This window comes from Cricetulus griseus (assembly GCF_003668045.3).
Source record: "Cricetulus griseus strain 17A/GY chromosome 1 unlocalized genomic scaffold, alternate assembly CriGri-PICRH-1.0 chr1_0, whole genome shotgun sequence".
In the NCBI taxonomy this organism is placed as follows: Eukaryota; Metazoa; Chordata; class Mammalia; order Rodentia; family Cricetidae; genus Cricetulus; species Cricetulus griseus.
This window is the reverse complement of record NW_023276806.1, coordinates 139,688,918-139,706,111: the sequence shown is the minus strand read 5'-3', so window position 1 is coordinate 139,706,111 and position 17,194 is coordinate 139,688,918. Positions and strand designations below refer to the sequence as shown.

The 17,194-nt window shown below is 37.1% G+C and overlaps 1 protein-coding gene across 5 annotated transcripts in view; it reads right to left on the bottom strand.

The window, feature by feature from the left end:
- LOC100755143 (CCR4-NOT transcription complex subunit 2) overlaps positions 1-17,194 on the bottom strand; it is a 92,230-nt gene that overhangs the window by 60,350 nt on the left and 14,686 nt on the right. For 2 of the 5 annotated variants that reach the window (XM_027392365.2, XM_027392369.2), the window contains exon 2: positions 471-613. In XM_027392365.2, coding sequence (XP_027248166.1) covers positions 471-518 — 48 coding nt within the window. In that variant the 5' untranslated portion in view covers positions 519-613. Of the gene's footprint in view, positions 1-470; positions 614-17,194 lie in introns of those variants that run through there. The other 3 variants (XM_027392364.2, XM_027392368.2, XM_027392366.2) reach the window with 2 other exon arrangements.

Genomic DNA, 17,194 nt, shown 5'->3' with positions numbered 1-17,194 from the left:
TGTAAAGACAGCAAATTAGTGACAAATTAAACAGACTCTGGGTCATCATACATTCCTAGATTTCATTTGTATTTCTTCTATAAGTTATCCAATGCTGTCTATGTTTCTCTAACACTCTATTATACAAAATATAACCCCAAACTTACATTTCATTCTTCCAGGAGTATGCATAAAAATAATACTTTATGAACCTTTGAATTTATCCCCAAAATCATATATATCAAATATCCCTAAATTTGGCATATATCTCAGAAAATTTGTTCTGGTACTAAATAGATATTATAGACACATTTCACTTTGAAAAATGTTACAATTATTTCAGCTGTCAATTCCATTATGTAATTTTTAAATTTGTAACAAAATTTTCAGGTGTACCCATTGTAATGGGCTAGTTTCAATTAAATAGTACATTAAAACAGTCCAATGTAGCCATATGACAAATAGAGAAGGGGGAAGGAAAAAATTCTTACCTGGTAGTTTCTTTTCTCAGATAATGTATGTCCATCAGTCCTCACCATAGAGTCGTGTCCTTTCCTCACAGTACTGGAGGCAATCAAATAGAACTGTCACTCAAGGGTCGTGTCACAGGAAGGACCGCCCACCAGTTCTCCCTCTAGAGTGGAATTATCCAAAAGCCATCAAAATTACTAACATGTAAATATACATAACATTAACAAAATATTCAACATGACACACAATGCAAAGAGAAACAAAAGTAGCTGTCTTATACCCTAACCCACCTTTCCTCTTGATATTCAAGGCAGGTAGACTGAGCACCAAACTCTCAAGTAGAGATTGTCTATATGAAAACCTCTCCTCACACCTACTCCCATCATTATTTCATTCATCAGACATACATACAAGAAAAAATCTAAACTGAATGAAAACAAAGTTGATATATATACGTTTAAAAAAAATACCCCCTAAATTTTTTTGGGGGGGTGGGGGGTGGGAGTATCCTAAATGTTCTCTGGTTCATCTACCAATATCCAATTAACTCAAATTCAGTCATTTAACCCAATGCCTATATTTCAATGCTAGGAATGTAAGCTACTTATGTATTGATCTATGTCACTCACAAAGCTTACTTTCACACTATAAGATGTAAACACATCATATTTTTAAGATAATTGTTAGATTAAAACCCAATGGTCTATCAACTTCAGCTCCAATGATAAAGAACAAATGTCTGCCTCTCAGCCCTCCAATTTCATGCACACTGCAACAGAATTCACTTTTTGGCGTGGCAAGGGGGGTTAATAATGCTCATTTCTTAACCTGGATAAGTAAGCACAAAATAATACACACACTGCATGTCAGATTTAAAGAAACTGAAAGTTCAAAGATTCAAAAGTAGTTCTACAAAGAATGTATATGATACTTTTCCAGGGCAAATATCTTTATTAGTATAAAACATTTTCTCTTATAAAGTAGTATTATAGCTACTGAACTAAAGTTGCTATCTATTACAATTCTGGATCAAATTTAAAGTAACTTATACTTACTATTATATAAAGTGTACATTAGGAGGAGATACTAAAAACATCTAATCTATAATCCATAAATAAAAGTGAGGACTAGGGAAAAAGCTCAGTGAATAAACTGCCTGCCTTGCAAGCATGAGGACCTCAGTTTCCATCCTTCGAACCCATGTACCAGCCTGGGGTGGAGGATGGGCAGTCAGTCAGATCCCTGAAACTGCCAACCAGCATGTCCCAATCATTGAATTTCTGGTTTAGTGAGAGAGCAATACCAAAAGAGGACGCTTCACATGGTTCCTAAAGACACCTTCCATATCCACACACCAAATATACTACACATACTAACACCACACACCAACTCTTTACATTTTAATACAGTTTTAAATTATGTATATGCATATACATGTCTGTGTGTGGGTTTGTGGTCATGGGAACAGTGCCCAAGAGGTCAGAAAAGAGTGTCAGGTCCCCTGGAGCTGTAGTTACAGGCAGTTAGGAACCACATGACATGGGTGCTAGGAACCAAACCCAAGTCTTTTGAAAAAGCAGTAACACTTGTAATCAATGAGTAATTTCCCATGCCCCACAATTAAAAAAAAAAAAACCAAACCATTATTATTAAAAAGGACAGATACAAAAATGTATCTATTACCTCTAAAACACAATTTGTTAAGAGGATAATTTTAAATGAAAAACTAACATTACTGAATATCATTCTACAAAGAATCGATATACAACCTAGCTCCTATTACATACATTAGAAAATTACAAAGTTGCAGAAGCTGTTTTTACTCAGTTTTGACCATCAAACATCATATAAGTTGGACTAAAATACTTCAAGACACCCAACTCTAAGCAAATGTGTAACTACTCATTAGGAACTTTTTATGTGCTTTTAAAATAAAGTATGCCTCTCAAAAATAAGGATTATTTTTACATCATTATACAGTTACTGCTATAAGTATAGTCATCATTTACACTGTTTGCATTTATTATTTAATTTGTGACATGCTTGAGATTGAACACAGAGCCCTGCAAATACTAGGTAAGCACTCTACCATGATGCTATCTATATTCCTGAGTCCAGGATTAGGGTATTTTAAAGGAAAAACTACCAAATCAACTGGATGTTCCATAACAATAATGTGACACATATGTGGCTTGGCTGTCACCAAAATAAATAAGAAACACATTACATGGCTCCTAAATGGTATTCTTGTTTTAATAGTAGCTATAATAGTATTAATAAAGTTTTAGGACAGGATCTATCCTACCTTAATGTATTGATGCTAACTGAATCCAGTGGACAATAGTCTAAAATTTGAGTGAATATATTTTATAGAATAAGAATGTTTTCCTCCTTGAATATATTTTGTGCCAAATTCCATATAGTATACTTTCATATTATAAAATTTCATGAACATTTAAAATCTAAAATTAAGAAGGTAACTTTTAAAACCTTAATGCCACACAAGTTTAACAGCACATCCTAATTTTACGGAAAAAAAAAGAGTAAAATTTTATGTGCTAAGTAACACTTTAATCATAAAAATTAACATTTAGATTTTTCTCCTGCTCTTCCTTCTCCTCTCTTCTCTGCTGTTGCCATGTGACGGCCCGGAAGATAGGACACATTCTGCCTGCATATAAGAAATCCTAGTCAATTGGCCAACAGCATTGTAAACTAATGTAAGACTCTGTGTGTTATTCGGGGCGCCCATGTGGCTGTGGGGCTTGTGCGGATGGTGTCAGTGAGTGGGATAACCCCAGGCCCCAGGGTTCCCAGACATTCGGGGAACCTGCTGCTGCAGCCCACCCTGTCAAGTCAGTGGGTGGCATCAGAGCAGCTTCCATATGCTCACGCCATCCCATGCTCTTGGGGGTTGGACTTGGCACTCCCAAGATGGCCTGTAGCCCTCGAAAGTTCTAGAGGTTAGGATTCTGTGCTCTCACCGCCAAGAGCCGTCGCCTTCCATCGACTACTCAAACCAAGGCAAAACTTGGGCAGCTGGCGGTAGTGTTATGAAATTCCATGAAAACTTCACAAAAGCTTAAAAGGGATTTTGGAAGCAAAAGAACAGAGACACACACGATTTATTGATAGCAGCATTTTCTCTGGTGGGCTTTGTTTTGCTAGAGACAAGTAGAGACTTGAGCAGTTCCCTTAAGGGAGGTTTCGTGACTCAGCATAAATGGAAGAACCACATGGCTTTTAAGAGGCCCAGCAAGCTCATTCGGTAGAGCATAAGACTCTCCCCCCTCCCCCGCCCCCGCCCCCCCAGACAGGGTTTCTCTGTGTAGCTTTGGAGCCTATCCTGGCACTCACTCTGGAGACCAGGCTGGCCTTGAACTCACAGAGGCCTGCCTCTGCCTCCCCAGTGCTGGGATTAAAGGCATGCGCCACCAACGCCTGGGGAACATGAGACTCTTAATGAGTGTTCCTGCCCCACACAGCTGGCAGTGGTAGTGACACCTCCAAGCTGGCAACATGTTCTTTGGTGGCAGCATAGACCAAGGCAGTGAGCACAGCTCTCAGAGTTGATGGTAAACGTACCTCCACCATTTTAGCAAGACAGAGGCTAAGAAAGCTGCCGCTTTAATTTTGGCAGTGTTGTTTAAAGACTGCGTGGCCAGAAAAAGGTAAAGATTTACAATAAAGACAGATTCAGATGAAGAAACACCTCTAAAGGTTTATAGTGTGTTTAAAATATATGTAAGCTTGTGGGAGAAAAAGAAACAGGAGGAAATACAGTAGCTGGTTGTGGTGGCACACGCCTTTAATCCCAGCACTCAGGAGGCAGAGGCAAGCAGATCTCTGTGACTTCATGGCCAGCCTGGTATATAGAGGGCAGCCAAAGTTACAAAGAGCAACCCTGTCTCATAAAAGGAAAAGAATAGAATAATAAAAATGCACATAAAGATGGAAAATACTCACAGAGTCTGGATACTATATGCTATATTGTTGTCTTTAAATTGTTCAATTGCCAAAGAAAGAGCTACAGCAGCTATAATACATTTGATTATCAATGCTGCTAAATTAATAAAGTGGACATGCTGGACCCACAGTAAAGTGACTGCTAAAGTTACAAAACAAGATGAACAGTCCTGAAGGGTTCCTTCTGAAATGGAGAAGTCTGCCAGAAACACTGTGGCCTATGGGCTGAAGATGGATGCCCCAACTTTACAGAGGAACTTGGAGTGACTGTCAGGTAGCAAGATGTTTCTGTCAATTGTACAGTTTATATATTATCCTTCTGTGGTCTTTGATGGGGTTGAAGAAAGACAGTTATGGTTATAGTTTTATTCAGTTATTATAAAAGATAAGTTACCCTCTTCTTTTTATTTAGACAGAAAGGAGGCGATGATGGGTAATGTCCTTCTGTGTATATGTTTATCTTATAGGATGTTGAGTAAAGTACTGTTGGCTAAATGAGGCAGCAACTTAGGCAGGACTAGGAGTCAAGGAGGATTCTGGGAAATGCAGTAAAAGGAAGTCTTGTGATACAGGCAGGAAGTGACCTAGCAGGCAGGCTCATATATAAGCAGGGACAAACAGGAAGTCGACCTTTTTCTCTTGCTCTTCCTCCTGCTCTCTGTTCTGCTGTGACCATGTGACCGCCAAGAAGACAGAACACATTCTGCCTGCATCCTCCATAAGTATTATGATTATGGTTGATAATTAAGACTGAGCTAGCATACAAGAAATCCTAGTCAATGGGCCAACAGCATCGTAAACTAAAATAAATAAATAAATAAATAAATAAATAAATAAATAAATTAACATTTCACCAGTAAATTTAAAAAAAAATTTACTTTGAAAGATGACAGATTTTAGTATGAAGGGAAATCTTACTCACTTTTTGCTTTCTTCTGTATTTCAAGATTCTAACCAGGATAAGAACTGATATTCTATATTAAAGGAGCATTATCTCTTTTTAAAAAACAACAGCAGAAAAAAATAAAGGTGCTTTTTATATTATTTTGAGCAGGTATGAAAAATTAGAATGTCACCACTATTTTCACCCTATGTTGTATTAAATGAAACAATGAACAATGCAATGTGGTGATAATTCACAGCAGGGAATGAAAAGAGGTGCAATAAATGGAGGAGGACATTACGGATATGTACCTAAGATTGTGGAAAGAAGAAAACAAGCAACCAGGAGAAAGAATGTCATTTTCCCTAAAAAGATTTATACACTGTTTTCCCACAAAGTCCTACAAATAGTAAGTCATCAAAGTATGTACTTCCAAAACTACAATGAAATTTTCTATTAAGTAGAGATATCTTCCATGAAAGGAAAAAATTAATAATAAAAAGAATGAAAAGACTAGCTTTATTCATCCACTTTAAACAAGACAAAATATAGAAAATAGTACTCCTGATATATAAGCACCAGTCATTTCAGGATATTAAGAAAACAAACAAATGAAGTGAGCTCTATGTATAGAGCTCCCAGATCACTGTAGAAGGGGCTCTGAGGCTGATAAGGAAAGGCAAAGTGGAAGCCAATCAGAGTTCAAGGCTCTTAAAAGAGCAAACAAGTTCCAAGTTAGAAAGAGGAAACAAGGTAACCAAATTTAGCAGGGAAAATAAAAAGCCTCAGAAATGAAGAACTCCAAGGACATGAACAGAGAATTCCTATTAAGGCTTAAGCTGAATAATGAATTGTATCTGAATGTGAAAAAAACTATACTCTATAGAAAAATCTCCTGAAAACTTGTGAGAAGTGGAACCAATCCTCAAAGCTCATGGTCATGAAACCAGAGCAAAGAAACTTATCTAAGAAAAGCCTCAGCTAGCAAATCAAATAAGCTTTAGGAAAAGACTAGAGGGTCCTAAGAAAGCTTAGAACCAAGCTCAGAAAAGATTAGACTGGTTCTAAAAAACACAACTGCACTTTCAAACAATCCCAACAGTACATAAACCAATCTGATGAACTAGCATAAAACAACCTAACAGTAAGTATATGACACCAGGCTGAAGAGGAATGGCTCCAAAATTTACTATCTCAACAGATACAGGAAAATCAAAATAACACCCTGCATCCTATTTGACCACCACAAACTAAAGCTGAAAATCAACAACACAACAGAAAACTTACAGTCTCATGGAAACTAAACGACTCACTACTAGATGAAAAATGAGTTGACTCAAATTAAGAAAGAAATTAGAGACTTTCTAGAATTGAATGAAAATGAATACACAAACAAGCTTATGGGACAGTATGAAGGCAGTTTTAAGAGGCAAGTGTATAACACTGAGTTGTCTATAAGGAAGAAATGAAGGGAAGGGAGGGAGGGAGGGAGGGAGGGAGGGAGGGAGGGAGGGAGGGGAGGGAGGGAGGGAAGGAGGGAGAAGCTGGAGAGCTCTCATACTAGTAACTATACAGCACACTTGAAAGCTCTAGAAAAGAAGAAATCACACTGGAAAAGTGTAGTCAAGAGGAAATAGTCAAACTCAGGGGTGAAATCAATATGTAAAAAACAAATGTACAAAGAATCAATGAAACACATAGCTGGTTCTTTGAGAAAAGCAAACTCTTACCCAAATTAAATAAAGGTGAAAAGTATATCCAAATTAACAAAATTAGAAATTAAAAGGGGGGCCTAACAACAGACACCGAAGAAATCCAGAGAATCATGAGAACATTCTTTAAAAATGTGTGCTCCACCAAATTGGAAAATACAAAAGAAATAAATAATTGTCTCAATATATAGCCATCACCAAAGTTAGCACAAAATCAGATAAGTCATGTAAACAGACCTTTAACTCCTAGTCAAATGGAAGCAGGCATTAAAAGTCTCCTAACCCAAAACACTCCAAGGCACAGAATTCTACCAGACTTTCTAAGTGTTAACACCAATACTCCTCAAATTATTCCACAAAATTAAAACAGAAGCACCATTGCCCAATTCATGTTACAAGTCCACAGTCACCCTAATACCCAAATCACATAAACAAAGAAAGAGAATTACAGACCAATTTCCCTTCTGAACATAGATGCAAAAGACAATTATCCCAATAATATGATATTCAGGAAAAGCAAAAATGTAAGGTTAAATCAATTTTTCTTCTATGGCCTTAATTCACAAAACTGTTAAATAATGTGATTCAGAAATGCAAACAATTATAGATGACTTTCCCAGTACTACTTTTTCTCCAGCTACAATGCTCAGTGATATTTCTAATAATGCCCAAATATTCTGAAGTTTGGAAGTAGCACCTTAAATATCTGTAATTTAGTCATCTCTATACACTCACAAGTTAAAAGTATGCATTTAATGAGGCTAAATAGTTGAACCAGTTGGCTACAGTTGGTTTTATTATTGTTTAATACAGGGAAGATATATTCCAGGATGGCTATTGATGAGAATCAACTAAAAGATCTGGTCAGTTTCAATGAAATCAAATAAAAGTCCAAGTAAATGCATTTAGCCAAACAAATCATGGGTAACTGTATATTAAATGCTCGGCTTTACCCTACAGATAAATGTAGCTCTCATACTTCACCCAAGTTGTCCCTCCTCCCAGACAGAAACCATTACAGAAAGCTACAACTGACCAAATGCTGAAAACAACAGGCAGTAAGATACCCAGAGGCAATGGGGCAACCCCTACACCTAAGGTTAAGAAAACATAAAGGAAAGAGGGAGAAGGTTGTTAAAAGCCAGAGGATTAGGAATTCTGCGGCAAGATTGTATCTTCTAGCTATGACAGGAAAGGTACTCCTTGAAATCTCAGAGATAAGGCTTCTTAAAGACTGAACTATGACACCACCATTGACTAGCAATGCTGACATGGATGGGGACAAATTGCACACGGAGCCCCACCCATTGATAAAGAGCTAAAGGCAATTAAAAACTAAAGTTTGTGAAATTGCCGAACTACGCTATAATTCTTTTCCTTAATAGACCCCCAAAATTACTAAACTACAAGCACAAAAATGTTTGTGTGCCAGACATAGTGACATAGGCCTCTAACCCCAGCACTCAGAAATAAGATACAAGACAAAATCCAAGGTCATGCTGTACAACAAAGTGAGTTCTAAGGTCAGCTTTCATCCCCTTATGTGCTAAGAACCTAGCAAAGGCAACCTAAAGGAGAAGGGGCTCTCTAGCTCACAGTTCATCTTTGCAGGGATGTCACGGTGGCTGAGGCTTGAGACAACTAGTCACATCCACAATCAAGAGCAGAGAGAGAACTGAGGCAGGCCTGTTAGTGCTCAGCTTTCTCTATTGTTTGCTTTTGGTGTTCCGGGTTTTCCAGGGACAGGGTCTCTCTGTGTAACAGCCCTGGCTGTCCTGAACTCATAGAGATCTGCCAGCCTGTGCCTCATAAGTGCCCAGCTGCTTTCTACTTTCATAACTCCAAGATTACTGCTCAGGGAAAGGTGTCACCCACAGTGGGTGGGTCTCCTGCCTCAATGAACATAATAAAACAATCCGTCCTGGGTGTGCTCAGAGGAGGCTAGAGAGATGACTCAGTGGTTAAGAGCATCAGTTGCTCTTCCAGAGGACTCTAGTTTGATTCCAGCACCCACATGGTGCTTCAAAAATGTGCTCAGAGGTCCATCCTTCTGCCAGTTGACAGTTAACCAACAATATTCCCTTTAAATCAATTTATTCTCTGGTCATGATAATGTTTAATGCTTCATAACTTTAGTTTCTGTATCTTTGTAGTGGTAGCTTTCCTGATACCCTTCTTTTAATCTGACTATAATTGTATCACAAATATTTTAAGAATTTTGGTCACTCAACACCCAGATTTATGTGTTTAACAGGCTCAGCAATGCAAAATACTCAAAATGTCTGCGACTAATGGGCAAATACAACAAAGAGGTCCTACTGAACTTAAATGACAAAATGTCAACACTTTCTGAACCTCATGGTTGCAAATGGAATGAGGATCCTCTGTAGCCTCCCTACTAATTAAAGCTGCTTTAAGTTTAAAGATACTGCACAGCCTGGGTGTTATTCAATTGCCTCATAATATAGGAAGATAAAAGCCATGTGCTCTAGTTTCAGGCAAAAGTGAATTAGATGAAACACAAAGAGAACTGCATAGACATTCTTACAACTGGGGTGATCAGTTCAAAGAAAAGTAACTGTTAAAAATAAGTAACATTAATATAATCTCTATTTAACAGCACAGAAGTCATTTGAAGGTTACTTCATAGCGACAACTTTGGTTAGGCAATAGAAATAAAATAGATTATGGAGTAATTTCACAAGGTAATAGGAATAGAATAACTAGAGATAAAATAGACATTTTTTACAAAGAGTTGTGTCATAAAAGCAAGAGAAAACAGGAATGGCTGAAAGAATATCTAACCTGGAGTTTATAAGACACAAAAAAAGAAGTGGTACTCTGAATGAGAAGGTCACTCATAGGCTCAAATATGTGATCATTTGGTCCCCAGCTGGTGGTACTGTTTGTGGTAATTTCAGAGATGTGTCCTTGGAGGAAGTATGTCACTGGAAACAGGCTTTGGGAGTGTAAAGACTTGTGTCATTTCCAGTTCACACTGCTTTGTGCTTACAATGAAGGATGTAATTTCTGAGCTTCCTGCCGTAGCCACCATGTCTGCTATCTTTTGTCATGCTGCCCCTCCATGATAGACTCTTACCCCCTTGGTCATGGTGTTTATCACAGCAACAGAAAAGTAACCATGGAAAACAAACTAATATAAGGACAGATTCCAGGTAATTTTTAGTAAATGTGGGTGCAATGTCCAAGAGACTGGACTTAGGCACAGAGTATATTGCTGCAAGAGAGTTACTAAGTAGGAACAGATTTAAGCAAGCAGACATTTACTGGAAGTATACTCAAATCTCCAGGCATTCTGTTTTTCTACTAAGATACAAAACAAAGCCATCAGCTCAAAGCATGGACATGAAAACAGATGTCAGAGGGTTAAGGCAGGAGGGAAGATATGAACTAAGTTCTGAGGAAACAATATGCGGAAGTGTCACCGAGGCTGCTACCCTTGACAGAAGCAGCTGCACCGATGAAGGAACAGTGCAGGAGGCAGCAGGACTGAACCAAAATCAGAAGTGTAATGCACATGAGAGGAAGAGGATTAAGAATACAGGGTTAGAAGTGATGACAAGTGGAAGTAAAAAGAAGAGAGAAGAAGGGAAGAAGGGTGAGGGAAGAGGAGGATGAGGCAGAGGCAGGCAGGTCATCCTTGTCCTGACCTTCTCCAAGTCAGTTTTCAATTTAGGGTCACTGCACTTGTTGCTGTCTCCCAAAACTGAGACGTTGCCTCAGTTTTAATGGCAAGTACCTTTATAACACTGGCATTTCTCTTTAACTGTCTAGTCTTCACACAGGCCTTCACTGACCACCCAACTGTCTGAATTTTGCTCACACTTGTCTTTCAACCTTTAGTATCTAAGTCCTTAAAAAGAGGCTCTTTGTCTGTTATGCTTACCATTCTTATCCCAAGTACCTAAAAGTGAACATAACATAAATACTTTACTGAATTAATGAATGACACAGTACACTGAATGCTTTACTGACTTCAAGTGCATGAAAACACTTTTAAAACACAAGTCGTTTTATTCCCCTTAACATTCTGAAGTAGGACCAGACCTCTGGAGATGTCTAGACTTGCTATGAATCACACCTTTTACATTTTCCAAATCCAATTCAATTTAAGGATGAGGACCTTAAAGGTATTAAATAATAGACTCTTTCCAATTTTGTCAATATTCTAACAGTTGTCTAGCCATAACACGCCTTCCTGGTTGACTCCCCAATGTCTCTTTGACCTCAGGAATACAACAGTTGTTCCTATCTTCTAATCTCCCCATATCATTTAAAAGTCAATACTAACTATAATCCAACTCAGTGATCCTACATTCCTTGTCAGTATCTGACTTATCAAAGAAGGGGAAAAGGAGAAATTACACCCTCATTTTACTAGCCCACTAACTGAAATGTATTTACTTAATTGAAAATATAGGTAACAAGCCCATAGTTCTTACAGCTATCTGCACCTGTGATTTTTGTCACTGCTGAATTTTTATTAGACATATCATTAGATATTTCTACAAGTATTTCATTTGCCTCAAACTATCATTTATGCCATTATCAGTCTAAACATTACTACATGGCATTAGTAAGCATGCCACCAAATATGCAATCATTATTTATAAAACTGATACTTTAACCAATGAGCTTTAAGAAGCATATTGATTTTGCACATATGAAGTGTACATGGTTCAAGCAGGAGCCATTCATGAAACCAAAAGGTTTAAAATCTCTAGCCTAAGAGAGCTGGGGAAAGGCCCTCAGAGAACATTTCATTTAAACATATTGTTTGAAAGACTTAACTTGGTGGAGTCTTACACATACAGCTAATTAGTGGCAGTCAAGTAAAATAGAATCAAAGAGTTTTGGCTTAAAATCCAGACTAAGTCATCTTTGATGTGACCTGGTTATAAAAAAGCAAGAAAGATAATGCACCTTCCTCTTTAGGGAGGGACAAGGTCTGTAGCTCCTCGAATTCAGGAGGCAGGCCAGGCTGGCTGACCAACTAGCCCCAGGGACATACCTGTCTCCAACTTCTCAGCATGGAGATCACAAGCCTCATCACAACACCTGGCTTTTCTTACTGTGGGTTTTAACCAAATTCAGGTTCTTAAGCGCCTCACCAACATACAGACATCCAGTTTTATATGCAACTAACAAGAGAGCTTCAAACTAACTAAAATAGTAACCTTGAAAATGCAATTAACACATACAACTTTGTATCTGATCATGTCAATACTTCTCTCAGCTACAACAGGCTACATGAGCGGTAACCAGAAATTGTAGAAAGAAGCCCAATACCACCATAAACAAGATAGATTAATATTCAGAGAACACTATAATTACCAGAAAAAAAAATCGTGCGTGCGTGTGTGTGTGTGTGTGTGTGTGTGTGTGTGTGTGTGTGTGTGTGTGTGTGTGTGTGTGTTTTATCAAGACTGGGCATAGCAGAGCAAGTGCCAGGATAGGCTCCAAAGCTACACAGAGAAATCCTGTCTCAAAAAAAAAAAAAAAAAAGACTGGGCATAGCAAGTATTTTTACCACCCAACTAAACCAACTGCCAAGATCACAAGTTCTTTGCAAGAGAAAAAGAACTACCTTATCAGATGCCAGGTGGCTAGTTAGACAGATGTTGGCTACTGGGGATAGACAGGCTACAGCTCCTAAGTAGCAGCTGGTTAAAGAAAGGACTGAACTGCAGAACTCTCAGGGCTAGACACAAGAATGCAATCTGAGTCATGTCTCTGACCGGAGGAAAAGTGACATTCTGAACTTCCCTAAAGGTCTTCAGATATCTATCAAAACGTTTTAAGATAACTTACAGCTGGAGGCTTTCTGATAAAAACAAATCCAAATAGGCCTGTCAATCAGACTGTCTGAACAAACTTCCTGGGGAAAGTTGTTTGTACTACAGTCTTGAGAAACAGTATTCGGGTTACTTAAAATGTACACAGGACAGAGATCCCTTTGTCAGTGTCCATTCTTAACCTCTCAGTGTTTGCTCCCCTTTACTCTGGGTATGTATGTGTCATCTGCAAATCTTTCCATTGTGGTCACAAGGACCAGGAAGTCAGGTGACAAAGGGATCCAGAAATTCCTGTCACACTATTATATATGGCATTTTTAAAAATGATACATTTTAATTAACTGAATTCATATGAAGAATATCTTCTGACGAATCTACAGCTTTTGCAAACAAATTTCCAAAAGCGAAGTGTACACTCCTAAAGCAATCTCTAGAAGACCAAAGAAATAAACTTTTCAATTAATTTAGGGACACAGACTATAAATTACAATGAAAGACAGAAAAAACAGATCAAGAATGAAAAACACAAAGATTGTGAACTGCAGGTAAATTAGTACATAGTGGAAATATATAATTTTAAGTGCTGTGCTGATATTTAAAAGAAGATCAAGACAACCACCAAAACTACTAAGAGGGTAAAATGAATCCAAAGCAAGTAAAAGAGTGAACAGGGGGGAAAGACAGCTAGGAAGAGCCTTCTTGTGTTCAAAATAAACATCAAAGACCAGAGGAGGTAAAATAAAAAAAAAAAAAAAGCCCCTCCAGAGGCCCAAAATTTAATCAGATAGTTCAGACAGACAACATAACTACATAACAAGACCCTATCCCTTTCCACTCTAAGTAAAGAAAAAAAAAACTACATACAATAATGGCAACCATAAGAAAGTTGGTGCGACTATACTATTTATTACCAGACAAAACAAAACAAACTTTTATATTATTGCCAGGTGTGGTGGCACATTCCTTTAATCCAAGCACTCAGGAGGCAAAGGCAGGTGGATCTCTTGTGAGTTTGAGGCCAGCCTTGTCTACAAAGCAAGTTCCCGTATAGCCAGGGGTGTTACACAGAGAACCTCTCTCTCAAAAACAAAACAAAACAAAACGTGTGTGTGTGTGTGTGTGTGTGTGTGTGTGTGTGTGTGTGTGTGTGTGTGTCTGTGTACTATGACACTCCCAAAATAAATGAAATAAAACATGACTGGAACCCCCCCAAAAAACAAGAAACAGCCAACTCAACAGCAGTATTTGGGCAATTTTAACAATCCATTTCAAATAATGGCTACAATAACTTAAGACAACAAGATTACCATGTTAACAAGAGACTAACAATGACATGGTAGAGATGACAAGCCTCTATAAAATAGCCATGAACAGCAAAATAATTGGAGAATGGATCATAAATAAGTTAAATTGAAAAAGACTAAAATCATAATGTAGGATACTCAAGTATAGTAGAATAAAATTAAAATAAAAAAGGAAATTTGCAAAAATTCCACAGTTTGTGCAAGGTAAACACCACCCTTCAAAATACTAACTGGTAAAAAGGATGAGATGGCAGAAAACAAAATAGAAAACATTTTTGAAGAAATTAAAAAAAAACAAAACAGGATACCAAAATTCAGATGATATAAATGAAGTGGTGCTTGCAGGAAATTTTTTTGGTTGTAAATGCCTACGCTTTTAAAAAGATTATCTGAAGGCTGGGGCTATATATAATTCAGTGGTACAGACTAGCATGGGCATGGGAGAGGAGGAAAAGGGAGGGGACGGAGGTAGGGAGAAAGGAGGAGAGAAGGAAAGAGGAAGGTAAGAGAAAGAGAGGAGGCATAGATCTCCAACCAACTACCCAAATTTCTACCTAAAGCAACTAGAAAAAGATGACCAAATTATACCAAATACAGAGAAAAATAAAAATGTAGGAGAACTAAGGAACAAAGAAATTTTAAGGTTGGATATGGGGAAAATAAACAAAATTAACAAACTCTGAGCTAAACCAACCAAGAAACAACTGACATTATCCAAAAAGAACATAATAATAACATAATTATTCATAACAAGCTACGAAACTAGAAGAAATGGGCAAATTTCTAAAACATCAGGCTATCGAAATTGACAGAAGAAATTTAAAAAATCAAAACTAGACCCATAACAATAGAAAATTTTCAACAGGGAAAAAAAAGTCCACAATCAGAAGGCTTGAGTGATGAAATCCTCAAACATTTAGAAGAAAAAAATTAGTATCACTTCACCAACTAATCCTAAACAAACAACCACCCAGAACACTTCTGAAATCGTTCCAAACGCCAGTTAAGACCACCAAAAAAAAAAAAAAAAAAAAAAAAAAAAACCACAAGGACTGAACCTGCAACTATTACAAGAAAATAAGCTAACAATCAGGAGATGAAACCCAGCAACATATAAAATTGGATCCCCAAGATCTCCATGGTAGGAGAATGGACTTTTGCAAGCTGCCCTCCAATATGCAAGCTAGACCCAAGGCAATGTGCACCCACACAGAGAAACAAACAAAATACTCGGGCTTTAAAGTTATGGTTTTGAAAAAGGGCATAGTCAGAAGCATAATGATTGGTGAAATACTCCATGTTTTCCTTCTAAGAGCAGGACCAAGACTAGGCTGTCCATTCTTACCATTTTTATTTGACACTATACTGAAGGAAAATCCTAGACAGAATCGCTAGGCAACAAAATGAAATAGTACGTGTTCAGTCTGGAAAGGAGGTGATAACTGCCTCTAGTTGCACATCACATTATTGGATCTACAGAAAATCCTAAGGCAGTCAATAGATTAATGATTTTATAGCAGTTTCATAGTGTTTGGATTTTAATAATTTAACATATCCAATCAAATGGTTAAATGAGGAAGTTCATTGAGGGAACAAGGTATATAAATCAATATGTAAGAATCACATTTCCATGCAGCAACAATGAAACACTCAAAAAAGAAATTAAAAATTCCATTTCTCAAACAAAGAAATTAAAGTACTCAACTTTAATGCACAAAATTTATAGTCTGAAAGATGCAAAAAATAATGGAAAAAGTATTAAAGAACTATATAAACAGAAAGTCACTCCACATTCAAATATCAGAAAAGTGGCAATATATCTCAGTGATCTACAAATTAAATAAAATAATTATTAAAATTCCAGGTGGCTTCTTGACAAATCTAGACAAGCTAATCCTAAGAGTCAAATGAAAAATCAAGGGCCATATACTGATCAAATCAATCTTGATTTGAAGTTGGAAGATTTTCATTTCCTGTTTTCAAGCTTGTAGCTTGTAATCAAAATATACTAGAATAAGATTACAACAAAGAAACGAATAGATTGTTAATATAAACCCTCACATTCAATTCATTTTAGAAAACTATGCCAAAAATAATCTAATGGGGAAAAGAATAGTCTTTAAGTGAATACTATTATGCTCTGAACCTTGCACATTTTTCACTAACTCACCCCTTCTCATAACCTATGTATAGCAACACAAAGCCTAGACACTTTAGCATACTCCTAATTAAAAAAAAAAAAAAAAAAAGCAGCTCAGTCATGAAGAAGGGAGCATATTTACTGTACCAAACAGGAACTTATTCAAAAAGCATTTCGGAGAACAGTTAAAATAGTACTAACAAAATGCAATCTAACATAAGTAAGCGAAACATGGAGTAATATTAATTAAAAAAAGATTTGTTAAGCAAAAGAAATCAGACACTAAAGAATTTATTATCTATAACTCCACTTGTTTTTTATTAAAAAAAAAAACCTAATTCACAACAACAGAAAGCAAATTATTGGTTTCCTGGGCTATGAAATGATTACTGACTAGAATCACTCAACTGAAGGGTGATATAGAAAGGTTCCGTATCTGAACCACAGTGATACTTACACAGGTATGCAGATGTATAAAGATAGAAAAGGCCATTTAAATAGGTGCTTGATATAATATATAAAATAAATTTAATGTAAAACTAAAAAAGGCATCTGATGGTTCCTATGGACTATGAAAGTTAAAAACAATGAGCTTTTAACTGAGAACTTATATAAAGACAATTCACTAAAATACTTATATAGCATTATTTTCCTTTTTAAAAAGCTTTAAAATGACAACCAATACTAAATTGCTTTGTCTTAATTACCTGGCATTCTTAGTTTACATTTTAATTTAGTCACCAAAATCTCTTTACTAATTTCTCAGTAAGGGATTTAAATCATATATAGCCCAAGTGGTGGTAGTGCATGCCTTTAATCCTGGCACATGGGAGGCAGAGGCAGGCCGATCTCTGGGTTTGAGGCCAGCCTGGTCTCCAGAGCGAGTGCCAGGAGAGGCTCCAAAGCTACACAGAGAAACCCTG